The sequence below is a fragment of the Melozone crissalis genome, unplaced genomic scaffold (genome assembly GCF_028551555.1).
Source record: "Melozone crissalis strain CALT ecotype California unplaced genomic scaffold, PUWL_Pcris_2 ptg000007l_1, whole genome shotgun sequence".
Classification (NCBI taxonomy): Eukaryota; Metazoa; Chordata; class Aves; order Passeriformes; family Passerellidae; genus Melozone; species Melozone crissalis.
In genome coordinates this window covers 17874010-17901588 of record NW_026535785.1, presented here as the reverse complement: position 1 = coordinate 17901588, position 27579 = coordinate 17874010, and the positions used below count along the sequence as shown (strand labels likewise).

General features: G+C 39.8%; 1 protein-coding gene across 1 annotated transcript in view; it reads left to right on the top strand.

Moving 5' to 3' along the window:
• CDH8 (cadherin 8) overlaps window positions 1–27579 on the top strand; it is a 163086-nt gene that overhangs the window by 103198 nt on the left and 32309 nt on the right. The window contains exons 8-9 of the mRNA XM_054296251.1: window positions 3421–3557; window positions 23127–23248. Coding sequence (XP_054152226.1) covers window positions 3421–3557; window positions 23127–23248 — 259 coding nt within the window. The remainder of the gene's footprint in view (window positions 1–3420; window positions 3558–23126; window positions 23249–27579) is intronic.

Here is a 27579-nt window from a genome sequence, read left to right as displayed (position 1 = left end):
CTGTGGCTCCAGCAGTGCCCACTCCATGCCCCTGGTGTTACTTTATAAGGATGCTCTGTTCATGTGCAGTGAGTTATCTTGGCTAAAGCATGATCCAGGCACACAGCAAAAAGCATGAGCAATAATGTTCCTTCCTATCCAGCCAGTGCCCTCCTATAAATCACTGCCCTTCAGTGCTTTCTCTGTGCAGAGATAAGATTCACTGGAGCTGGTTTTCCCCATTCCTTTCAGCAGAGATTTCATCTTTGGCAGCAGTTGATCATTTTCTTAATTCACAGCAGGCCTTAAAAAACCAGACTCAATATTTTGTGGCTCCCCAATGGTGCAGTTGTTTATCTGTCACTAAGTGCCCTGTCCAATCTGCCTGACATTCATAAAAATGGAGATTTACCACTTCTGAGGTGTCAATGCTGGGGTTCAAATCTCAGAAGGAGCAGCAAAAAAAGAGTTTCTGCTCCTATATACATTAGTGCAAATAATGAGTAGATCAAATAAAGTCATAACAGCAACACTGCAAGAGCAGGACTGAGAATCCTTTCCAGGCTTCTGTTAAACCACTGTGGGGTTGTTCCTATAATTGCCATAGCAGACTCATAAACTAACCCAAACTTCCCAATAACCTCTGCTGGCTTTATAGCAATTTCAAAAGATATTATTTCCCAAGATATTATTTTCTCATTTTTAGAGAAATATATGTTTTATGTATGTTTTATGGATCTGACAATGCATTCCCATTAAAAAGAGTTACAACATCATTATCATGAAAAGGAAACTGCAAATGTATTGTTAGTTTTCCCAGGTTTATGACACTGCAGATTTTATTTTTTGGTTTTGTAACAAATATTTATCACATTAAAATCAGGAGAGGTTGTTGTCTTGCAGACACACAACTTATGTTAAAAATGTTTCCTCTTGAATTGCTGGGTTTGTGTTGTGAGTAAATACTGCTGGGATGAGATGAAATGGGATATAATAAACTCACAAATATGTCACTCCCTCTTTTATAACTTCAAAACCTGCATAGCAGGAAGGCCGTGAGTGGAAGTTTAAGGAAGGATTGATCCTTAGAGAAAAATTGTCTTTCCTCGGTGGAATTTATGTCAAGCCCAGGTCAGCTAAACGCTGAATACCATATGAGCATTTCACATTTTATTTTGTTTGTGGACTGAGAAAAATTCTTATATGTTTGGTGTCAGTAGAGTCCTTTCAGCATCATTACATAAAACTCAAAAATGAAGACAGTTTTAAGTGATGACTTCTTACAAAGAGCTGATTGCTGTCTTTTCTTGTATTTTCTTGAGTGAAATCTTAAACCTGTAAAAGACTGTAAGGTATTTTTTACTAACTTCACTAGTACCAGCATTTTACTTCTAATGCTTTAATTGGAACTAGGTAGACATCAAAATACAGTTAAGATCCATTTTCAAAAATGATTGCCTGAAGTTAAATACCTGCAGCTTTATTCTTCCACACAAGTGACCTGCTTTTCAGAAATGCTGAGTTTAGTGCAGTTCCCATTGAACCATTGAGAACTGAGTATGTGGACCTCACAATAAAATCAGTTTACTTCAATGTCCAAATACACATGCATGTGTCCAGCTTGAGGCACAGATATTTGGAATTTGAGTTCATATTTTTGACTTCATATTTTTCTGGTACTCTTCTTACCTAACTAGTAATTTTTCAATGAATAGAACTAGTTCTTCTGAGAGTTTAAAAAAAAATATCTAACAAATCCCATTTTGTAGTTAAGCTGGGGTTTTCCTTCTTAAATCCATTACTTGTGAAGTACCTTTACCAGTGTGATCAGGTTAGCCTTGAACTCTAACAATGCAGTATTTAAACACTTAAACTGAGATTTTGATAAGTTTTCATCATTTCGAGCTCTTTTTGAAAGTGAGCTGTATCTTCCAGAATGCATTGCACAAATAATCTAATTGCAATGCAACTTTCATTCTAAATATGAAAATATCTGATACTGAAATAAATAAAAAAAGGATGAACACAATAATCCTGAGCTTTGAAATCAGATGCTAATGCTGTGTCTATTAAAATCGATTGTGTTAGGCTGGAATGAGTTTGAGTTCATTGGAATATATTTATTGTGGTGTATAAAGGGACTTCCAAATCAGAATATTTTTTTGGAAATTGCTTCTGCTAAAGCACGAACCAGAATGGAATAGCTGATTTTCAGATAACTATGCCATTCTCACTGTAGTAAAATACATTCTTTTACTTTTATTGGGGAATTTTAACAATGTGCTTGCAAAAGGTAGAAAAGTGATGAGAAAGTGACAGTCTGGAGTCACTTTTCTGGCCACTCCATAAAGTAATTGAGTGTGATACCTTATCCTAACTCTCCTAACTATTGTGAGTAATGTAATGTACTGTCTGTAATGCAGAACAGATGTAAAAACTGCCAGTGCATGCTGGTAGCTTCTGTAATACACAGCCACAAAAGCTTAAAAGGCTTTTGTATAAATCCACAATCAGGATTCAGTAAAACCCCTTGAAGTCAATTGCTGTTAAACCATATCAATAGTTTATCACTCAACTCCCTCTTTCCCTACCTTTCCTGTCAGGAAACTGAAGGCTCAATTTTGTCATTTAGTTTCTTTTCACGAGGAATTCATTAATAAAATAACTCTGTGCAAATGGACAAACATAAAAGCTTTCTGGAGATCTGGACCTGAGCTTTAAATCATCCTCCTGCTTAATGCACCGTTGGAGCAATCCACTGCAGCTCTGGCTCCCTGCTTGGGCTGCAGAATTCACCTGGACAGTCACATTTGCAAACTCTGACTGCCTGTCAGATGGAACTTGTTTGGTTAAAAATCAGTGATGTCAACCCAGAGAAGAATCAAGCCTCCAGCATTTGCAGTGTTTTATAGGAAAAAATGGTGATTCACTGTGCTCTGCCCATGCAGCTGCTTGAACCATAAGCAAATAATGTGCTTGGTGAATCGTTCATGCTTCGTTAATCTGAGATTTATTGGTAAAATAATATTATTCAGCCCTTTTTTAAAATAACCACAAAGCCCACCACTTTTGTGGCTTAATACATTACTGTAGAAATTATCATCAGTTACTGTGAAATACCATAGAAGCTGTCCAATAAATGTGATGGATTGTGTAATTAACTCTTGATCAGCGCCGTTTTTCAGAGATGCTACCCAGTGAACCTGAGGGCACTTTACGACCTTCACACTGGGTATACAGCTAATTACTCCTTGGGCAATAATTATTAAGTTTTTTTAGCATCAGTTTGTCATTTTTGTCTTCTAAATTATTATGCTATTGAGCTTCTCAATCCATTTGGCTATAAAACTGCAGCTCTCAGAGGGCTCCCTAAATTGTCTGTGTGACTGTATGGATTACAGCAACTTCATTAAGTAGATTACAGGGATGTCTGTTTTGCAGGTTTTCCATTGATCGCCACACTGACCTTGAGAGACAGTTCAACATCAACGCAGAGGATGGGAAAATAACCCTGGCAACACCCCTGGACAGAGAAACCAGCACATGGCACAACATCACTATTGTAGCCACTGAAACCAGTAAGTGTTTGTGTACTCTGACTGTTCTGTTTGGTTTATAATTGATTTTAACAGTGCAAACTTTACATAATTCAGTAAAAGAAAATGTATTGGGTATTCGAGTTAGAGAATTTTGAAAAAAAGCTTAATTTTTGTGCAAGCTCCATTTCTTTTAGTTTTCATGACAGCATTTTTTTTTCAGTGAAAATGGCAATAGATATTCTGAAGTGATAGATGAGTACATATGTACAAGGTATGCAGGGTAAATGTTAAAAAATGGTTTAAAAAGCCCAGACCAAAGCCTTATAATTGACTCTATTAAGACAGAAAAAATTAAAGCTTTGCAATTTTAGAAGTAAATTGAAGGCTCAACCCAGACGTTCTTAATTCTGAGTGCTATTATGTTACAGAGCCATAAATGATTAAGCACAGGGGTAATGTTGCATGAAAGGAGTGCTGTTGGATACATATGGATGAGTTTACTCACACCCAGCTCTCAACAAGAACCGTCATTGTTCAGGTCCACAGAGCCCTGGTGGCTGCTCTGCACACCTGAGTCAGGAGAGCTGCCCTGCCTGGCAATACGGGTCAGGGATTTTAATCAAGGAGAATTCTTAATTAATTTGGAGCTGCTGACAGGATCACACACGACAGTGTGATTTATTGTTCATATTAGCACTGTATTTTAGACAATGCATGTGACACAAGAGTATTGAGGCAAAGGGAAGCTGGGGCTGGCACCCTGTGCTGTGTCCTGAACTGGAACACAGACCCTGGAACCCTCTCTGTTCTGCACTCAGGGTGCAGCAGAACCCAGTGTGCACACACTGGAGCCAGCTCTGTGGGAATATGTGTCTGCAGAGCCTGGTGACCAGGGCTGCTCACTCCTGCACAGAGAGAACTGCCTGATGCCATGCTTGCTTTTCCCCAGATCTCTGCTTTGAAGGATACAGCACTATGGTACAGAGCATTTGGAGCTCAGTTTCATGGTACTATAGCCATGAACATAATAAATTGGGGGACAAAATATGCTTATTTGGCCCATTTTTGTTGTCTAGTACCCTTCCTGAGGCACTTGTCAGCAATGAAGAGAGATGGGGAAGACTGATTTGGTGATCAGAATCCGAATTTATTGTGGACTACCAATGCTTATATACTGTTTTAGGGAGACTAGTAATGTTTACTACGATGATTAGGTTAAAATCACATACACAAAATTGTGCATATTACAACATCTCTTGCTTGCAGAATTTAATGAATTTTTTCTTTATCTGGTAAACCAATCTGATTGAATCTTCTTTTAATCCTCAAAGTTCTCTTTGCTCTTGCCAAGGCATCCTGCTATTAAATCTCTTATACTAACCAGGTCCAAAATCCATCATCTGTCTTGTGTCCCAATATCACATCATTGTGATTTCAAAACTAAACTTACTAGGAATCCATGACACATGGGAAAGGTGGGTGTGGGTGTGAACTGAGCTCCCAACTTCCAATCCTTGTACCCTGTGTTGCTCTGATCCACCTCAAGAATTAGGGGATTTCATTGCCAGAAGTGCCAACAGTGCCCTTGTGGGGCACAAGTGTCTCTTGTGGGACACAACAGTGTCTCTTGTGCCATCAAACAATACTTTGTTTAATCAAAGTATTTAATTTAATCAAAGTATTCAAACAATACTTTGATTAAATTACAGAAATACTTTCTGCTTGCAGGGAAGCCAAGCCACAGGGAAGCACATGAGAAGAGAAAGGAAGGTGTGGTTTCATCTGGCATGCTTTTTCTACTTAATATCTAACCAGTTAATAATTTTAATATTTTTAAAGTAAACATATATAAAATGTTCATACTAATTTTCTCAGATCATGAGATTTAACAACAGCATGGAAAGCAGAATTATTAGTTTGTGATCCAACACTCTCAGACATTGGAGCAATAAGATGTAAAGTGAAGTCATTTTACAATTTGTTTCCTCCAAAAAGTTAAAAAGGAACAAGATAAAAGGAATAACTTTGCAAGACACTCCTCCAGTTCATTTTTATATCTCCTTTACATGTGTGTGTCAGAGCAAAGCTGCCAGAAGTGCACTTTACTAAGCCACACAAGCCTGAAGTCTGCCTGTTGCATTTTCAGTTTTTTGAAACATAATTATACTCGAGAATTTTGTAAGAAATCAGCCTTGTCATTAGACTTCATGGGAGCCTCAGCATCTACTGCTATTGTAAAATTGCCTCTTATCAGACTGGCTATGAAAATAATAATGCCAATCTTGTTCTAAGCATTTGTGTTCCTGCTGATGGCTTATTTTTGCATTCCTAATATAATTATTTGACATTTACATAAAACAAGGGCTTAATTTCATAGACTACTGTCTTTGCTTATTTAAGTGAAATTATTTTTAAGCTCCTCAAGCAGAAATTAAATTTGCTTATAGAACTGTCAAACAGGGGAAAATGGGCATTTTTAGATTTTTTTTTCCAAGACAATAATAGACAAAATCTCTGTTGTAAAATAACAGAAATCTGTTGGAGGCAGACACAAGCAGCAAATGCAAATACAAAGTGTGTCATTACAATGCCTTCACTGACAGCCCTATTAATGGACTGCTGATCTCTCACAGGAAAATGAATATGTGGGAATTGTTCGTGCAGGAACATTTCCTCTTCCTGGGCTGGCTGCTTCCCAGGGCTTGTGCAAGACTCTCCTCTCCATCTGCAGTGCAATGACCAGGCCATTTAATTGCCATTAAATTTGCTTGCTACTCATAAGCCATCATGATGGATTTTTATTTCTTCATTCCCAGCAAGGTAGATCCTAGATTATATGACTATGCCCTAATTTAGCCACACTTTCACAGATCAACACCAAATTTTGACAAACAATAATTCACTATTTCAGCTTTGTGATGGTAAGGTACCTGCATCTAAATTTGTGCTCTAAGCTGATTTTATTTTTGGCAGTTTCCTGCTTGTCATCATGACAAAGTTATTTATTTGTATCATCCCTTAGCCACTGTCTCAGGTAGGAGTGTTCCAAGGCAGGGTTGGTGTGGCTGAATGCAGCTTTTGCATTTTCACTGGAAATGGGGGTGAAGATCCTCAGGATCAGACTGGCTGATCTTTTTAAAAGAGCTCAGATTTAAAATGTGTGTGGATAATTTTAAACATTTGAAATCTTAATGCTCCAAAATATGAATTTAACTCTTTTATGTCTAGAAAAACAAGGAGGACGAAAGCGTGAGCCAGTGGGGAATGTTATTTCTCTACGTGTGCTTGACAGGTGAAAGACCAGTTTGGGGTTGTTTTGTGGGGTTTTTGATTTGGTTGGGTTTTTATTTAGAAAAAAAGACATTTTCTGTTCTCATTCATAGGCAAGTGTCTGGCCAGTACTTGTTCAGACAAAATTCATGCTGCTGGTGACAAATAGCATTACTGTTGCATTCTGAGACTTGTGCAAAGTGAGACATTTTGGATGATGCTATTCCCTCCTTTACTTTCCCACTGCTGACAGATTCTTTAGAAGGAGTTTCTAGTTTTCTGCAGCATTTGTTTTCACGGAGTTAAAGTGGCCAGCCAGACTGAAGAAGAGCTGCCTGAAGTGGCTGTCCCTCAGAACTTTGCCCAGAATTTTGTATTTCCTTTATGTTCTGGTTCCCAAAATGCGTGGCCAGTGCACAGGGTTTGCCTCTTGCTAAAGTCCCAGTAACCACGGTGCCTTCCTCTTGTGTTGAAGGACACACCTGGTGCAGGTAGCGTGGTTTGCAAGCTGCAGCTTGAGCTCTGGGAGCTCAGAGGGACAGGAGGATGTCACCTGTGACCTTTTGCATGCCAGGGCATCTGATGGCCTGGGGCACAGCTGGGTGAGGGACACACAGAGTCAGGGCAGGAGCCCAGGGCTCAGGAAGAAGAGCCAAAACTTCCCTGTGCTCAGGTTGTGAAGGGATAAAAGCCCAGGGATAGAAGGGATAGAAGTCTTTGTGGGGGCCCTCCTCAGAGGCACAGACTCAGGCTGAGGCTGTGTTACTGTGCTGGGAATAAATGGATTTTATGGAATCAGAGATCTGAGACTCTGATGGGGGAAACATGGGCTGGAATCAGTGAGGAAACCTGCTCTGGCTGTGAGTGGGGTGTGGAGAGTCAGGAAGGTCCCAACAGTGACAGTTTAGGATGGTGGGGGTATCCTTGACAGAGAGTCCCATGAATGGTCACACTGGGAGGTTCCCCTTAATAGTTGCATGCCCACAAGAGTGAATTCTGTAATCTTTATGTGGTTACTAGAGATTAAACCATGCAAAGGGCCATCTGTGGAAAAGAACGAACTGAATGAGATTATCACAGTACAGGTGATGTTTAGGTGATACAGATGATATTTAGGTGCTGGTTTCAATATTTCAGATTTAATTACACATTTTCTTTTAATGTCCTTCTGCAGCTTTGGTCCTCTTAACTGCTACCCCTAAATTTGTCTACTCCTAAATATCTTTTGCACATTTTTCCTATTGTGTGATTTCTTACATCTCTTTCTTATGGGATCAAATTAATTTTTGCTTCTTTGTTGCTTAACTTTTCTCCTCGCTCATCTCCTCTGTGCTGAATTCTGCCATATGGATTTTCAAGAGAAGATAATATTAGAAAGAGCCTTGACATCTTTGAAAGATGCCTCTGAAGTGCAGGCTTAGGGTGTGCAGAAGAAATACACTCATGGCAAGGGCAAGACTCAAAGCTATTGAACCTGTGAATTGATTCTTAACTTTCCTTTCTACGTTGCCATTCACCAAGTTTACCCTGCTGAATGGAAAGGAGCGGGAATATCAAGGTGATGACAGGCTGGAGGAAGCAGGTCCACTGTAAAATGATTTCCTGAGAATGAATCTTTGTGCTCTGTGGATATAAAGGGTGAACATTGTCACTGGCTCTGGACTTTAAACACTGACCTAATGAGATTTCTCATTAGTTTGTGGTGTAGCTGAGACTTACATGGACTTAAAGTCATAGCTGAGGTTGGGAGGTTTATTTTAAATTTAAATGCTTGAGAGAGGGGTGAATGTAGAATTGCTCTGTAAGTCAGGGTTGATAGTGCTGCTCATGTGTTTGAGCTCTCTGGAGCTGTATCCTGAACAGGAAAGGAATCTGGGGGCATCTGCAAGGGTTTTTTGACAGCCTGAATTGCAGTGCAGTAGGAATGAATGATTAAATTACAGATGTCTCTTTTGGTGCATCTTTTTTGTGTGTACAAAGGCTCATCACATCTTTGGTTCTTTGCTACTTGCTTGAAATGAATTTTCTACCATTCAGTAAAATCTGGTGAAGTCAGGATCCTAACAGTCAGATGCGATCCCATTCTCCTGAACCCCAAAACCATTTTTTTTCTGTGTAGATTACAATTATAGCTATAACTCCTGCTCCCATTGACATGCTTGTGTTGCTGGCATTAACTGGCTGCCAATTTTGCTGGGCAGTGAAGCAGAGCAGGGTTCAGGCTGGGTTTAACCTCCTCAGAATTCTCCCAGTTTCTTGCACAGGTTTTTGCAGCACTTACCACGTTACGTGTTGTCAACGCTAGTCAGAGGAAAAGAAAATCAAATAGCCATGACTTATTTATTAGACCATTATTTTCTACAGATTCTGAATGGAGCTCAGAATCACTGATCATTCAAGAGATCAGATTGCCAGATGTGGATAAGGCATGTGATAATTAAACTCTGTCTTCTTTCTGCCTCCAGCTCCATGGATTTCCATTTCCATTTTCGAATGGCTGGAACAGCCACCTTGCAGATACTTCCTAGCACCCTCACAATGTGGGACATTAATATCAGGGTAATGCCCTTCATTGCTGGTTAATTGATATAAAAACAGCAGTAAGAAATGCAGAACTGGTGTAGTTTGAAACCAAAGCAAAGACTTATGTAAGAGAAGCTGGTTTAACTTAGCCTAGAAAGAAATTTATTAGCAATAGAATTTGACTGCACAACATTCCTCTGATTTAAATATGAATATCTTGATATTTGCATATTCATCCCTCCAAAACTGAAGCTGAGATCTGCTTGAGATAGAGTATTCTAGTGAATTCTTTGGAAACAAAATATACTGCAATGCCTTCATTATTAGCAATGCTTATCTGAAATTCTCTTTTAAAAAGTGAGGTAATCTTTTTCCCCAGAATATGTGTATTACATAGTTTAGCTGCCTTGAATAATACCATAGATTTCAACAAGTAAAGCCTTCTAAATATATTCCACTTGGCCAGCTCAGATTTGTGACAAACACATCAATAAATAACAGAAAGCCTGGCTCATTATCTCTAAAGACAGCTAAATGATGATCCCTTTAAAGTCCCCAAGCTGCCTTTCACTCCATGTAGCACTGAGTGGACTACTCAAGGTTTATATTTTCCTCTGAGCTGTGTTATGATTATTTGCAGCACTGGATTCTTCTCCCTCTTAGGCTGGATATTAGGAAGGAATTGTTCCCTGGCACAGGGTGCCCAGAGCAGCTGGGGCTGCCCCTGGATCCCTGGCAGTGCCCAAGGCCAGGTTGGACACTGGGGCTGGAGCAGCCTGGGACAGTGGACAGTGTCCCTGCCACGGCAGGGGGTGGGAGAAGATTTTTTTTTTTAGGTTCTTCCAACCCAAACCACTGTGTGATCTTGTGATCCTCTCACTCTGCACATCACACCCACAGGCACAACAGAGCAGTCCTCTTGGGAATCCCAAAGCCAGTGGGACAGAATAATTCTTGTAGCCTGGAGCTGTGCTTTCAGCCAAGGTTTAAATCACTGAATGAAGGGTTTAAATGGAATTTCTGCTGTCCTTATTCTGCAGGCACTGCAGTCACAGAGATGTTATTTTCAGTGGGATTGACTGCTTGATCAAAGGGTTCATTCCAGCCTCAGCCCCATGTGCCAAGCAAGCGTCACTCCCATGGCAGCCTCAGCCCCCTGCTCAAGGGCTGGGCAAAGTACCAGAACTGCCACAACAAGTAGAAATTCTCCTCAATAATTATTCAAAGCAAGAGGTGAAAATCTAGACAAGATCTTGAAATGTAAATGGTGATTTGACCACAATAAATACTTTCCAGGCCCAGAGCAGAGACATCTCAAGGACAAAGCTGTGGGCTCTGACACAGGTAATTACCCACACCAACAGCATTCTTTGGAAATGAAGAAGTATGAGGCAATTTTGTCACCTAATGGGAAAGGGCATAAAGCCAGAAAGGCTCTATATGGTTTACTAAGAACATAAATAGAGTAATTGAATCATCACCCAGCACAGGCACTGCTAAAGTTATCTATGGTGTGTATTCCTTTAAAAAATGCAAGGACACTAATTAAAAAGGAAGAGAGACATATTTCTTCAGAACAAGCCTTCAGCTACAATGTACTTTTTAGTGCCATGAACACCTTTGCTTTCATTATGCTTTCATTTATTTAATTTTATTTAGCCTTTTATGGTAAAAATAACTATAGGCATTATTAGCAATAATTCTAACATTTTAGAGAGTTGCTTTGGTACATCATATCATTATCTCTAATTTAGGGCTGAGTAAATTTCAGTAAGTTTGAGAAAGAGAAGGAAATAAGCCTTTATGGAGGTTTAAACAAGAGAAGGTCAGGAATATTAACCTTTTCTGCTTGACCCTTTTTGCTCTGGTTTAGTGGAAATCAAACTATATAATCCATCATTTTTACACTGAAACACAGAATTTGCCAAGGTGTTTTTTATCGTTTGGCACATAACTAGAAGGTTACACAGAGCTCCTCAGAACCTAAGGGGTCACAGAAGGTTTGCCATTGGGCAGGGGAGGGCTGGTGCATCTTGTCAAGGCAGCTCTCAGCTGTGAAAGTGTGCTCAAACTCAGCACAGATTTTCCCATTAGTGTTTCACACAGCTCAAGAATAGCAGGAGAAGTGATCTACGTGGATAATAGTATGGGAGGGGCCATATGATGAGGAAATACAAATGGGAAAGGAGTGTGCTTGTGAAAAAATCTCTGTGTGAAGTGGCCTCAGTAGTTCAGGAGCAAGCACTAAAATTCAGGTATTGGGTGCTGAGTAGAAGCTGGAGACCTCTGATTCCAGAGGGAGGCATGGAAAGCAGCTGTGAACAAAGCGTCTGAGTAATTTAGTAAAAAAAAAACACCCAAAAAAGGTCAAACTAAATAGTGAACATCATTATGACAAGGAAAAGGAGAGAGATTTGCAGTAACAGTCTAAATTATACTTCTGTTTTCTGGGCATTATAAATCCAGGTTGGACAACTGAGTTCTAGATTGGCAAATACGATTTTGTAAAATTGTACAGGAGTTGGAACACTGTTCAGAGTTTAAAGCGCAAAAGGTTGGGGCATTGGGTGGTGTTTTAGAAGGAAATAAGGTTTCCTGGGGCATAAAGCAGAGAGGGATTCAAGTAAGGAATGCAAATGGAAATGTACATAACTAATTAATGCACAGAATATTTATTAGTTACTTGGAGGCAATTTAGAGGCTGAGCATACAGATATATAGCTGATATATAGATATATAGCTGATATATAGATATATGTTATATTACCAAAGTGTATCTTTACCCTGATCAGCTACTAACTGGCCATCCTCACTTTGAACATTTGAATTAGAAGTTCTAAAGGAAATAAGATTAATCTTAGAAATCCTGTGTGGAATTCACCTCATTTGAGAACCTGAGTTCATCAGTGCTGAGCAGATTGGGACTATCTGAAATCCCCACTGGTTTTTCTGCATGAGGGCAGGTCAGAGTAGGGGTTTGTAACTCAGTATAATTTCAGTCAATCTTCTTAAAGCACATTTCTGTCTGGAATAATCTCTGAGCAGCATGCTCTGAGCTTCTGGCAAAGGTGCAGGGCAGGGAAGAATGGAACTATTTTCTCTCTGAAAAACAAAGGAACTGGCATTTTTAAAGGTGATTTGCTAAAGAGGTCTTTTTTGGTTATTGCTGGAGGTATGCAAGTAAGAAGGTTTGATGCTGAACTCCTAGAACCTGATTCATATCCAGGATATCCAGCAATATTTTATCTGTGAAGGAAACATAAGATTAATTAAATGGTACTGTTAAGAAAATCAGTTTCAGAAAGCAATATGAGCTCTAAAAGTAATGACATTTAAATGCTTCTATAATAAATCCTGCCTTAATAAAAATCTTTATTAAAGTATTTTGATGTTTTGTCTATGAGTAAGGGAAGGATTTCATTTGAGCTATAAATTATTTTACTTCAATCATGAAATCATTTCAAATAAAAAGCCCCAAATATTCCAGACAACTCATCCTCAATCAGTCTGCTTATTGTTATTATTATTACTGCTAGTCATTAGAAAATGTCATAGCTAATTATAATTGACAATAAGACCTTGCATATCTAAGTCAATATTTTTATAAGATTTTAATATGCATGAGGTATTAGCGTATTAATAATATAATTGCTCTAAAGTGTGGGACAGATTCCTGACTGTTTTATGGCAGCACAACTCCCTTGGCTAAGCTAGAATTGAGAAACACAGCAGCAAATCATGTCCTGGTACATTTGTTGTGTCTTAAATTTTTTTCAGTCAATTTCTTTTCCTGCTTGTCTGCTGCCTTATTTTTAAGTCAAATTCTTTTCTGTCATTCAAGGGCACCATATTATTTTCTGGAATTTTTTTTTCTTCGTTGTTATATTTAGAAATTAAAACCTGTTACTACCTTACAGCAATTTAAGGCATTACAGTGCCTCTGAATATCTGGAATCCTAATTAGGCTTGTGGTGCTTTGATCCACAAAAGTACAGATCCAGTGGCATTTCATCACACTGTTATTATTCTAGAGTGCATAATGAAAGAATCAGAAAGATGATTCTGAGGTTCTTTGTTTTCCTAACAGTTTTCCTTCCTAGTGGTGCATGCCACAAGGAAATGGAAAATCTTCACTCAAAATCTTTTAGTAGCCTCTTTTGCTGAAATGCAGGGTCTGCAGAGCATTCTTCCTTCTTGGACCACAAATGTTGTTTTTCTAGTGCTCAGTCTTGACATAAGGTATCATTTTCCCATTTGCTTCACGTTTGTTTGTTTGTTTGATTTGCATTTGCCTTTTGCACAAAAATCTAACTGTAAAACTTCAAATATTTCTAGGTTGCCATTTCTTGTAGTTGTTAATAAGTGTACTGCTAATAAGTGCTAAAACTTTAGCTGTATTTTTAATTTTGCACTTGTAATGATTCCCCATTTCAGTACATAGCACAGCTAATTTACTGAGTGTGACAAAACTGCAAAGTTCCTCCTGACTTGTGTCCTCGTTAGAGATAAATAAGGCTCAATTAGACAGTGCTTTATCACAAATACAGGTTGTTTTCTCCCAGAAGTTTTTACAGTTTGGTCTCTGGATAGATGTGTGGGTGGAAGGATATCAGCAGTGTTGGCTTTTTTATTGTTTTCCCTTAAGGATTTACTTAGGATCAGTGAACAATCTGGAATTGCTTCATTGTCATAAACCTGATATGACTTCAGCAGCTTCCAATACAGCCCTCTCAAGCAGCTCTACTAATACTTTATTTTGAGTTATGTATTTGTTTACTCATATTGATGTGTCACATATATCTTTATTATGTGTCACTGTGAATATAAACCTCACTGTGGTCAGAATTAGATATGCAGAGCAGCCTCTAAGAACATGCTGTTTGCATCCAGAGAGTCTGCCAAGAGACAAGGACCCATAATTCTTACTCAAATATTGCAAAGATGTTACAATTTCTAATTAGGATACTCATTCCAACTCTTTCCAAGTCTCATCCCATCCATTTGTTCCCATTGTTTTCATAGCCCACTTTTCTCTCCTCCTGCATATTCCATGCATTCACAGAATCCCAGGATCACTGGGGTTGGAAAATCCCTGCCAGGCCATGGAGTCCCAGCTGTGCCCGATGCCCACCTTGTCCCCAGCCCAGAGCCCTGAGTGCCACCTCCAGCCCTTCCTGGGACACCTGCAGGGCTGGGCACTCCAAAGCTCCCTGGGCAGCCCCTGCCAAGGCCTGAGCAGCCTTTCCATGGGCAAATTCCTGCTGGTGCCCACCCTGAGCCCAGCCTGAGGCCGTTCCCTCTGCTCCTGTCCCTGTTCCTGGGAGCACAGCCCGGCCCCCCGGCTGTCCCCTCCTGGCAGGGAGTTGTGCAGAGCCACAAGGGCCCCCTGAGTCTCCTTTGCTCCAGGCTCAGCCCCTGCCCAGCTCCCTCAGCCGCTGCTGGGGCTCCAGCCCCTTGCCCAGCTCCGTTCCCTGCCCTGGACACGCTGCAGCCCCTGCAGGGCTCTGGTGGCCATGACAGGCCCAGCAGTGGCCGCAGCCTTCGGGGTCCCTCAGCAGGGCCAGCCCAGGGGCCGGGCCCTGCCCTTGGCCTGCTGCCACCCCAGGGCTGGCACAGCCCAGGTGCCGCTGGCCTCTGGCACTGCTGCCTTTGTGCCCAGCCCTGGCACCAGCACCGCCAGGGCCTTTGCCACCAGCAGCTTTGCAGCCCCTCTTTGCCAGCCCAGCTCCATGGGGTTGGGGTGACCCCAGGGCAGGAGCTGGCACTTGGCCCTGCTGTCCCTCAGCCCATGCATCCAGCCTGGCCACATCCCTCTGCAGAGCCTTCCTGCCCTCCAGCAGATCCACACTCCCACCCAACCTGATGTTAGCGGCAAACTGCCTGAGGGTGCCCCCAATTCCCTCATCCCCATCATCCGTAAAGACCCTGAACAGGACTGGGCCCAACACTGAGCCCTGGGGGACACCCCTGGTGCCTGCCACCAGCTGGATGTGGCACCATTCCCCATTTCTGGGTCAGGCCATCAGCCAGTTTCTCAGCCAGAGAAGGTGCATCTGTCCAAGCCATGAGCTGCAGCATCTCCAGGAGAATGCCATGGCAGCCTCCAAATCCCTCTCTGATGCAATAAGAGTGTTCCATGTAATGAGCACTCCTGTTTTCCAGTACATGGAGCAACTCCTGTCTTTTCTGGCATTTGTTCTTTGGAGCTAATGCCACTGAATAGGAAGTGGTGACACCAAGGTGGAGTTTTCAAAACATACACATTGGGATTAAAACCAAAGCACCATTCAGAATCATTTGGAATAACCAGAAAGCATTGAGTTTTGGGGTTGCTGAGTTTTTGGAAGGATGGCGCGAGGGGTGGTGTGGCTGCATTTCTCGTCACAGAGAAAAGCAAGGCACAGCTTACCAAGGATATTTTCTGGGAATCACAGTGAGAAACCTCAGAAGGAAAAAACAATTCTTATCTCAATTACTGCTCCTGTGCTTGTGCACAAGTGGAATGCATTGTGCAAGATTGTTTACCTGAAGGGAATTGATAATTGGATTCTTGTGTGAGTGTTTTGATTCACTGACCAATTGGATCCAGGTTTGTATGTCAGGACTTTTGGCTGACAGTCACAAGATTTGGTTGAGTTGAGTGCTTGTGCAGTTTCAGTTTAGATGTAGTGTAATATAGTATAGAATAATATAGTATAAAGTAATTAATTAGCCTTCTGATATCAGTGGAGTCAGATGCATCATTTCTCCTGCACGTCGGGGGACACCTGCTTTGCAATAGGGTGGGAGTTGTCGTTGCTTCCCAATCCTCTCCAGCCCCAAGATGGATATGAATTTATTTCAGCATCCTCTGCTCCCTCCAGGACAAACTTGGAGCTTGCTCAGTGTGGCCCATGTTCTTATTTTCATTGCAGCAGAGGATAAATTCTCCTCTCTTATCATGCTCAGCTAAGTCTAAATATAACAGAATGTTTTGATTTTTCCCTTATAGCCAGGGTTGTGGTAGAAGAGGCCCTTTTCACATTTGTGAACTACATTTGAGGGGATGTTTTGCTTTTCTGATCTAGTCTCTCCTTTCCAAGCCCTTTTGATCTGTCTGTGCACTGAGACAAGGCAATATCATGCAAATACACCAAGTGAAATAAGATACTTCTGCAGAAAATTACAAACCTTTCTCGGTTTGGCAAATGGATCTTACAATTCACAGAGTATCAGAGGTAATTACAGAGTAACTATTTGTGAAGCTGCTGAATAACTGCACTTCTTCATGGCATGAAAAATAGCAGAGAGGTTGCATTGGAATGTCAAATTATAGCCTGACCTCAGATAAGCAAAATGAGGGCTAACTGATTCTATCAGTATGCATTGTACCTGTAAAAAAGGAATAGGCTCCCTTTTTAAAATTTATTATCAAGTTTCATAAATCAGTGTTGATCCTTTGAAGTTAAAAAAGTAGCCAGCTAAAATCCCTGGTTTAATTTAAAGTATATTTTTATTTGGAATTCTAAATTATTTCAAATGTAATAAATAATTCAGTATTGCTACTTACAGTGGCAAGCAAAGAGCTGACTGCAGGGCTAGGTGGAATATCACTTATAAAAAAATTGGTCTTTTTGCAGGGATGTCTCCATTTTCTGCATAATTTAGGTAATTGAATCACCTGATTGGTGCTAGGTTATACGAAATAATTTTAATGCCTTATGTGTACTTATGTACCAAAAAAAAATCCCACAGAAAAAGAAAGTGAGTGAAAACAGGACCTGAAGGATATGGTGTATTTAATTAGCATTTTCTGGCGTGGTGTGTGCCATGAATCAAAGAAATTTTAATATTTATTTGTTTTTATCAAAGAAGCTTTAATCTTTATTTCTTGTTTTGGTATTGTCAGCAACTTGAAAGTAAAATCAGTTGTTTAGTCCCAAGTGATACATACATATTGAATAAAGATAGGTGAGTGTGGCCTTCCTGAGTCACCTCTTTACAGATCAAATTGCTGAGCTTTGGGAACCTCCTAACTCCAAACCCAGCTCAGAAGAGGTGGATGATATAAAACCACTTCTTGGTTAAACTTGTGACAGTGTCTTGGTGAGGAGATAGAAACAGAGTGTGACAAAGCTTTGCTCTTGCCTCATTCATCCTTCTGGAGCCCACAACAAAATACACCCAGGGAGCTGGAGGAAGGAGACAAAGCTTCTCAACTCTGTTATTATTTTTCTCCCAAAGAATGACTGAAGGAACAAACCTGAGAAATATGTTCCACATCCTTTCCTTTCCGCGCCCCTCCCACACACATGTACACACAGACACTCGCCACAATCTGTGCTGCTCCGGCAAGTTCCATGTGCTAAAGAAATACAAATTGAATAATAATTAGGAGGTTGTATTTGTTTCTTGTCTTAGCACCTCGTACAGGAACCTTCCTGGTGATATGTACTGATTTGTTTATATTGCTATTTCAATAATCCATGAGTTCTCATCCTCTAAAAAGACAATAATTTCAATGGGGAATCAAAATCTTCCTGGTGAACAGTTGTGTCTGGATTTTTAGTTTGTTGTTTGAATTTTGTCCTAGCTCAGAAATAGCTTGTGTTCTGGTCTTTTTAAGAGAAATGCTGGCAATTACTGCTGTCTTCCTGACAATTTTGGAGTGGGTTTCAGGCACTCAGCCTCTCTTGAATCAGATCATTACCCAACGCTGTAGACAAACGAGCCCAGTATTTGCTGCACTATGTGATTTCTGGAGTTAAGCTTCAACATAAATAAAACCTCACTTTCACAATAGCATCTGTGTATCTAAGGATTCTGTAAGTCAGATTTGTCAGTTTTATATGACAGAAAGATTGTTGTAAGCTGTGGCATTCTAGAAGTAAAGGATTGCCTAAAGAAAACAACAGCATAAACTCTAACAGGAGAAATAACTTGTCCTGTGGATTATCTTAATAAAGTCATCAGATAAAGCTTTGATAAAGTCATGGGAATTGGATCTGTTAAAATGCAACTTAATAAGTTTGAAACATAAGGGATGTTAACCAAGCACTGTTGTTTTTATTAAGTCAGTGATTCAAATTTTGTTTTGATTTCTTTGTTAGAACTAGGTCTTCCTCTATTTCTAATTTAAAATATTATTTTTGTAGAAATTTCATTGAATCAGAGAAGCATGAAGTAACAATTTCCAAACCTTGTGGTGATGCTGCTGCTGCTGTTACTATTATTTTTATTATTACTATTATTATTATTATTATTATTATTGAATTATTTTCTAGGAATCTACTTTCTATTCAGGTAAATTCTAGGTAAAATGCAAGACAGCTAATGATTTTTTATAGAGAATGTTGAAGTGATTTGGGATTATTTAATTACCTGAAATAAAACTGAACTAAACTGGATTCCTTTGGGTTAAAAAAATTATAAACTTAATTTTGGGCCACAATAATTCTCTTTATCTCAAAAAGCATTTTATCAGTCAAGGAAAGACAGGGGAAAGTGTTTTAAGCACAATGTTTATGAAGTCTTTGTTTATGGGAGTTGAAAAGCTGTATTTTATTTTGTTAGTTGTGGCACAAGACCAAAAATAATATTTATAAGCTCTAGTTACTCCTTGAAACTCTTGCTGTGTGCAGTAACAATGTTGACAAAACTCAGTGCTTTGTAATACAAATTTCCTACAATACAGGCACATCTCAGCCATGTAGGATTTTTTCCGGGAAGGACAAAAAGTGTTGATCCCAATAACAAGCAGTAAAAAAATGAGGCTTTAGCCTCCAAAAGTTCAGGTTTGGAGACGCTAAGTTACTTGATAATGTTTCTTTGGTTTTTGTTTGTTTGCTTTAATTTGACTTTGGTTATTTGACCTGCCTCATCATTTTGGTATGAAACTCTACAGCATTTTTAAACCCTGAGCTGGTTTCAGTGGATTGCTCAGAGGAGTAGCAGCAAGTTGGGTATTTCAACTTGAATGTTGAACATTGAATGTTCCAGTAGTGTCTTGTGAACTGGGGAGAAAACAGAAGAGCTTTTTAGGTCCTTATAACACTTGGAAACCTTTCAATATGCATTTCTAAACCCAGGTGGATTTTCCATAATTTTTGGAAGTTTATTTATCAACCCAAACTAAGTTCCAGTAGTTATTTTTGCATTGAGTCTTCCTTTCCTTGGATCTGTCTAGTGTGTTCTGTGCTTATCTAGACACAGAGTGATGTCCTCAGATTACTAAGTCCTTCTGGGCAGCCCTAGCTTGAAAATACTTTTATTTAATTAGCCTAGTGGAAATTTTGTCAATATTTTTCAATCTTGCACCTCAGAGCGTTAAATTTTCAAACAAAGCTGATGTTTCTTAAGTGACAGCCCTAATGATACTTTTATATTGCAAAATTCAAGGTAGGTCTTTTCAAACTGTGCATCACAATAAATACAGGTGATAAAGATTTAAAAATCTGGTTAATTTGTTAGAGAGTCTCTAACTTTACCCTTTTTTATGTTTTTGCATAAAATAACAGATTGGAAGTTAAGCAGTCTAGCTGTCCACCTGGTGCATGCAAGAAGATTCAGTCTCCCTTAAATCTACTGACTGAGGGGTTTATTGGGCAGAAACCCAAACTAAACAAAAACCCACGCAGCAATTAAACTCAGTTTTGTTCCTAGCTCAGAAAGAACTGACTGTCCATTCATACAAATGAGGAAAAGTTCTGAACGTTGAATACTAACGAGGGAGACACCCAAGGGCCTGAAGGGCAGTGACCATGCAGATGGGGCAGGTTGTGACCAGCCTGGATCCACTCCAATCCCTTCCTCCTCCTAGTTCAAGCATTTGGGGCATTGCCAGCAGGTCTGGGTTTAAGCTTGGACATCCTCTGTTCGTGTTCCAGCAACAAGAGTCTGCAGACATGAAACGTATGGAGAGGAACAGATGGAACTGTTCCATCCTGATGGTGTTTTCAACCTGGGTTTGCTTAGAGAGGACTCACTAATGTGTCTGAATAGGTGTGCTCAGGGTGCGGGGAAATACTTAGCACAAAGTGGAATTTCCCTGGTGTTGGGGAAGATGAAACAGGAAAGCCTTATAAATATGATTGTCTGGCAAAAGATTTTGAGAATATGGAAACTATAAGTGAGATTGAAATGAAAGCAAGCTTTGAGATCCCTCAGTTACTGAACAACTGGAAAACAATGGTGTGGCCGGCTGAAGGTAATCCCCTTTTGATGGAACAACATCCTCTGCTTGCAGACAGGCCCGAGGGTCAGAGCAGACCCTACAGCTTTGCAGAAGGGGCCCAAAGAGGAGTCTTTAGGGTTTAAAATGTAACACAGTATGGTGATGTAATGATTCTTATAGGCTGTATGTAAATGCTATAGGATTTATGTATTGTACTAGATTGGTTAGTGAGAATTAGATTATTCAGCACAGAAGATTTATGGAATTGTAACAGGAACTTCGCTCTCTTACCCCTTTTACTCTCTTGCCCTTTTACTCTCTTACCTTTTTTACTCCCTTACTCTCTCACCCTCTCATCCTCTCTCCCCCTCTCTTCTCTCGGGCCTGCTCTGAGCTGTGGCTGGCAGCTCCCAGCAGGGCCCTGCACCCAGGCCCTGTGCAATAAACCCCAAGTTCCACGACCTGGCTTCAGAGATCTCTCGTCTCCTTCTGTCCCAATCATCCTACCCCCATCACTCCTACACCCTGGGAAGTTTGGGATAGCAAAATAATGCAGTGTAGTCAGGGTGGTGGGCTGTACAAGCTGAAGATAAATTTCCCTCTCTCATCTCTCTCTCTTTCTCAACAACAAATTTCACCACAGTCACAGGAACCCTAAAAGGCAGTGGATATCCCCTTGTTTGGAGATTTCCAAACCAGCTGAGTCTCTCTTGTGTTTAGTAAATTAATTTTTTAAATGAATTCTCATCAAATTTCTAATTATAATATCTTTAAATTTAATGTTTGTATTTCTGATGAAAGACAAACATTTTGGGGGCAGTCACAAGGGACATGAATAATTTCTTTAGAAGCTTATCTAATTAATTACATTTCTCTGTAATGTCTTTAAAGTTTGAACTGCCATCATTTCATTAATTTAGATAAAAGTAAATCTTTAGTGTTTAAATATGACACTAGTGCTGAGAATTCTGATAAGCTTGAGATTCATTGTCTGTATTTTTATTAAGTGAAGATAAAAAAAGTGTTTAAAATGTTTGGAATATGATTTGCATATTAGGTTTTATTTGGTTTCAAATACATGATTATTTCATGCCATAAGTGCTCTCCTCACCTGTTAGTAAGTAAGATCATAAGATGCAAAGGAATATAAATATTGCTCATGTAATATTTTGGTGGGTGTTTCCTTTTCTTCTTTAATATTCTTTCCATATTAAAACTTTTGGCTCTTTAAGATGGAAAACGTTGAAATCCTGACGTGTGGTGATCTTCCATGTCCTGTCCAGGAGGAATTTTGATATTTCAGACAATCCTAGAGATAGAAAGCCTTTTATAGCACTGGTATATTTGAGTTTGCATTTTTTAAATTGTTATTTTTATGCCATTTCAATGTCAGTAGAGCAATTGAAATTTGCACATTTAGATTTATGGGTGGAGCCTCCCATCTTGTGGATGTCTTTAGCATACAGGAGGAAAGAGGGCTGTAAAATATCAGGTTTGATTAGGTCACAACAGAATTAATCCTGATGGAAACCACAAAACCCACAGTGTATATGGTGATTCTGCTTTTATTCATCTCTGCCATTTGTAGAGCTGCCACCAGTTGGTCCCTGAGCAGTGGTGGGGCCTGATCTTCTTGTACTTTGTAGTCATTTGTACTGAGAAGTGCGCTGAATATTGAGATTTGTCATTGCTGGTGATACAAATGAGGTAGAATACCATCACTGGAAAATGATATTCACCTGGAGATGGACTTTGACACTGTGGTTGAGGTACCTGTGGAGGTGTGCATGTGCTGTGGAACAGTTTATCAAACTCTCCAAATCAGCTGGTGACCTCAGTTTCAACTTAAATTCATGGGCTTGCTCCTTGGGGAAAAATAATTTAAAATATTTATAAGTAGTCTCTGAGCAAATTAACAATGCTGAATTGAGGGAAAGACACAGGCAGCTGCCTCTGAAAGCTATTCAAAGTAGATGAAAACTGTTGGTTTAGCTTTTCTTGCCTTACAGCTCATTCTACTCTTCATAGTGATAAGCAATTTTATGCAAAATAGCTCTATATTATAAATAATGAGTTGTTACTTCAGTGAAAAAAGTTCACAGGTCATGGTTTTGGTCAATGGTAGATGATCAAAGTGCTTTAATTGTCCAAATTACTGTCTAGTTTCCTGTCTGTCAGTCTCCCATCCATCTTTTTCCCAATGTGGGTCAGTACTTTAACTGTGTTTGCAATGAAGAGATAATAGATGTGCAGTCAGAACAATTAATGGAGTAAAATGTGCTGTTCTCTGCCAAAGATAAACAAAGAAATAAATCTGTGCTGTTTGCAGCCTTCCCTTTTCCATATATAATGGACTTTATCAATAAAACAATACAAACTTCATCAAAGAAAAATCTTACCAATTTAGACCTAGAAAGGTCTTCATTGAGCTAATCTCCAACAAATGCAGTTTGCAGCAGGGATCTATTTATTTTTTTCAGCCACCAAGGCCTGGCCATCCTTCTTCAGCTGCTCTCCAACTCCACGACCCATTGCAGATGAGGCAGCCCAATTAAACAAGGACAGGAGACAGGAGGAGCATGGTGACAGTGCCAGCAGTGCTGTATTTAATTCCCAATTAAATTAAATATGCTTACCTTGGGTACTTTGGTTTCTCTCCTCAGGGAACCACAGCCAGGTGTCCCGGGTGCCTGTTGCCATCAAAGTTCTGGATGTGAATGACAATGCCCCTGAGTTTGCATCAGAGCACGAGGCCTTCCTGTGTGAGAATGGCAAGCCTGGCCAGGTGAGTATCCCAGGTTTTTGTGGTGTGAGACTGGGCTGGAGTTTCTCCTTGTCACCTTATGTCACCTTCGTTCCCAAAATGGGTGCCTATGTGTTCATGCTAACAGCTCTTAGCATAAACTCAAGATAAACCCATGATCACTTTCATGGGATGTCTTCTGTAATTTTGCTTTCATGGGATGTCTTCTATAATTAAATAAACTTTTTCCCTTAAGGTTTATATTAAGGGTGAGTTTAATTAAAGGTGAGTTTAGTTTTAAATCAAAGGTGAGTACTTTGGGACAATATCCTGAAAAAATCCTGAGTGTCTTTAAGCTGCCAACATCACACTCTGTGATGGAGCTCAGCACTTTGTAAATTCATGTGTGTTAGTCAGTGAAAGTATAATCCCACCTGAATTCCAGTTCAGTTATTGACCAACATTGCATCTGCTCACAGGTAAAATTTAGAACAAACAGTTAAAACAGTAAACCCATTTCCCCTTGACCTATCTCATTATATTCTGTATTCAGTTCTTACTTTTCTATGACAGTTGGGAAAAAAATAAGACAGCAAACCGGAACTTGATGGAAAGTGAAGTAAATTGTAATTGTGTTTGAAGATGGCGTTGGAGAAGGGAAGTTCAAGTTTCATTATATTAAAAAAAAATATAAAAAATGTTATTACCTTCTTCATTTAATGAAAAAAAGCTTGGTGAAGAAACTCACACAACAGTCTCCAAGGTGAGGTCAACAGCAACATGTCAGAAGCAGGATTTAAACTGTTTAGTCTTTTTCAAAGAAATTAAGCAGATTTGTTCAAAGGTATTCACTTTGAAGGACCAATGTACAGAAATAGAGAAGAATATCTCATATGCCACCTAAATAACAAGGTGAAGATTCAAGAATATGCATAGACATTTAGAAAGTAATGCAGTGTAAATGAGATGTAACTTTTGTCCAGCAAGAGAAACACTGGGTGTTAACACAATTCGTTGTTTTTAAACCTTGCAATTTATTTCTAGATTGTGACATTTTATGTAAATAAACAGCAGCTGACAGCATGACATGGCTTGTTAATCCAACTATTCCTGTGTCTCATGTGGGTGTTAGACATTAAATTCACTGTTCTCTAAAGAAGGTTACCTGACAATACAGAGTTAGAAGCTATTTTCTTTTTAGTTGTGTTAAATGACAACCTATATAGCAGTGTCTGAAAACCCAGTTCTGCATACAGATTATATTGTTACAGAGGATGATTTGACTTCTAGAACCCCTTTTTGTTTAGTAAAATGGTGTCATAAATGTGCTACTTAAGGAATGAGAATTCTCTCTATCCACTGAAGAGGAGATGTGCCCTCATGGGCAAACCAGTCATGTTACAGTTGGCAATTCAGTTCTTCTAGCTCAGAGTGGATTTCTGTTTAGCTCAGGGTGGATTTCTGATGGTGAGTAGTTGCATTTTCCAGGATAGATCAAACCCTAATGACTATACCTTTATCCAGGATTCAGTAAGCTTCCCTAAAATCAGAAAGTTCTGTTGTACAGTGTTTTCTGACTGCATTTATCTAGGTATTCCCATTGCATTTCAGATGGTTTAAGAGATGGTGAAAAATTTTCACATTTCATTTTGGAATAAAACAATAAATGAGATGATTAAGAGTCAGCAGGTAAAAGAGGCTTTTATTTAAGCACTTAGAGAAAACTTTCATTGAAGCTTGATATTCTTTATCTACCATTGCCTCTTACACTCTTGATCTGATGGCAGATGTCACTCTTGAGCATGAATTCTTGTGTGAACTTTACAGATGGTTATTAAATATTTGGCTGCCAGCATGGATGAGGTGGCACTGATCCTGTAATTTATTCTGTGTTTAAACAAATAGCACTACTGGAACAGTAACCAGTCCAGAATAATCTCCAAGGTTAGGTTCTGAATTGAAGGTGTCATTCAAAAATCATCAGCTCCTGTAAAGATTTTAGTAACTCCACTGCCTTATTGTATTTTCTTATGCTTATTTCTATATTCAAGTTTTGTAAGAAATCCTCTTAATAAGTCAGGATATAGAATTCAAGAAACTACATATATCTCAGTTATGAAATAGGTGATATGAGAAAAATACTACTAGTAGCAAAAGCCTAATTTGGATGGTTGTCCAAAGTTTAAACTCAAATGTTACATGTGCAGGAAAGGTGCAATTGTCTTAAGGTATTCCTGTCTGTTGACATTTGCAGTTCCATTTAAATCTAAGCGTAAATCAAATTTGATTTACTGTAAAGGAGATTTTCTTTGATCTATTGGTAAAACCTTATGTGCAGCCACTAAATGCATTGCACCATCTATTCCAGTTCACTTTCTAAGTGTTCTGTTTTGGGTTCTGATGTAATTGCAGTGCAAGTACAGCTGCTAGTGAGGTGACACAGTGGATTAAAAACTCTTGATGTGTAAAGCTGCCAGATGCATTTTCCTTGCCTTGACCTACCTCTGAGTAAAGGTACCACAGGCTGATAGGAGAGGAAAGGGAGGGAGAAGGAAATCTGTTTTTATGCATGTATTTCTGTGCTCCTCTCACATTTTTACACACAACAGAGAGCTGCCAGAAGTGTTTTTTGTCAGTTATAGGGGGGAAAAAACAACAAACTCCAAAAATTTGGATGTATTGTTACAGTACCTCTAAGTTAGCCACAAATCACCTCTTGCCTTTTTCTATTGTCCCTTTTTTTCTGCATAATTCCAGTTACTAAAACCAGAACATTAATGGTTTGCTGACTATAGCTGTGCTGTTGATTGTTCTCCAGCACAATAAAATTATTTTCCTGCAGACCTAGAACAAAACTTCTGTAATGCTGAGTAAGAAAAGTGCCTCACTGGCATTTCCCCAGTCCATACTCAGACTTTTCCAGGGAAGTGCTGTTTGCTGGAAACAAAGCTACAAAATCTTCACTTGATAGTGCAGATAGCGATATATGAGAGCTGAAGGAAGCTTTAAACTGGAGCAATATAAAACTGAGCACTGCTCCTCCAGCCTCCCACAATTTGTCTCTATTTTATTCACTTCTCCTACTAGGTTGCTTTTCTTTCTAATGGGTGAAATCTTCAGGTAGATCTTTGTCTTTTCAGCTAGAGCCATCCCTTTACTGCTAGAACCTGCATTTGACTCTTCAAAGTTAAAATTGCTCTGTGGTGACTCTACTCTTATGGTGCTTTGAGCCTGCAAAACAATGCAGAAATAACCATGAACAGCAATGGGACTGCAAAAGCTTTTCCAAAGTTGGAACATCAGTCTGATTAAAACCAGAAAAGTGTTTATTAGTGATAAGGAACCATTCTTAGTGAGGTTAATGGGTTGCATCACAGGAAGAGTCTTTTAAACAGTACCATGAACTAAAATTGCACATAGATAGTTATGATGTATTGAAAATAACTTTGTTTTACTATTTATCCTTGTATATATTATTTCAGGCACATGTAGCTTTGTAGAACTGCAATGCAATCCTACAAATTAGAAAGTCAAGCTGTCCTAGGGGACCATTTAACTATTCATTACAATCCAGTGCTGTCTGCTAAACAAAATATGCTGATTTGCTAAGTTTCTGCTAAATGTATGTACAGAATCAAATGCATCCATGAAGTATTAATACAACATCAAAGCTGGAATTTTACATGTAAGAATTTCAGAAATTTCAAGACTGAACAGCCAAAGGGTTATTAACTTTCACTGGATATGTAGTGAAAAAAAAATCAGTTCTTGTTTTCTTTATTGACCAATTTCTCAATAGTGGAAAAATTTTAGGGTGGATGTTGTAACAGGAAAGAAAAGACATCTGAAGTGGGCAGGAGGCCAATGGCACCTGGGCTCTGCCAGCCATGGGGTGGCCACAGGACCAAGGCAGTGCTGGCCCTGCTGAGGGACCTTCAGCACTGGGGGCAGTTCTGGGAGCCCTGGAGGTGCTGGATCGTGCCCAGGGCAGGGAACGGAGCTGGGCAAGGGGCTGGAGCCCCAGCAGGGGCTGAGGGAGCTGGGAAGGGGCTGAGCCTGGAGCAAAGGAGGCTCAGGGGGCCCTTGTGGCTCTGCACAACTCCCTGCCAGGAGGGGACAGCCGGGGGGCCGGGCTGTGCTCCCAGGAACAGGGACAGGAGCAGAGGGAACGGCCTCAGGCTGGGCTCAGGGTGGGCACCAGCAGGAATTTGCCCATGGAAAGGCTGCTCAGGCCTTGGCAGGGGCTGCCCAGGGAGCTTTGGAGTGCCCATCCCTGCAGGTGTCCCAGGAAGGGCTGGAGGTGGCACTCAGGGCTCTGGGCTGGGGACAAGGTGGGCATCGGGCACAGCTGGGACTCCATGGCCTGGCAGGGA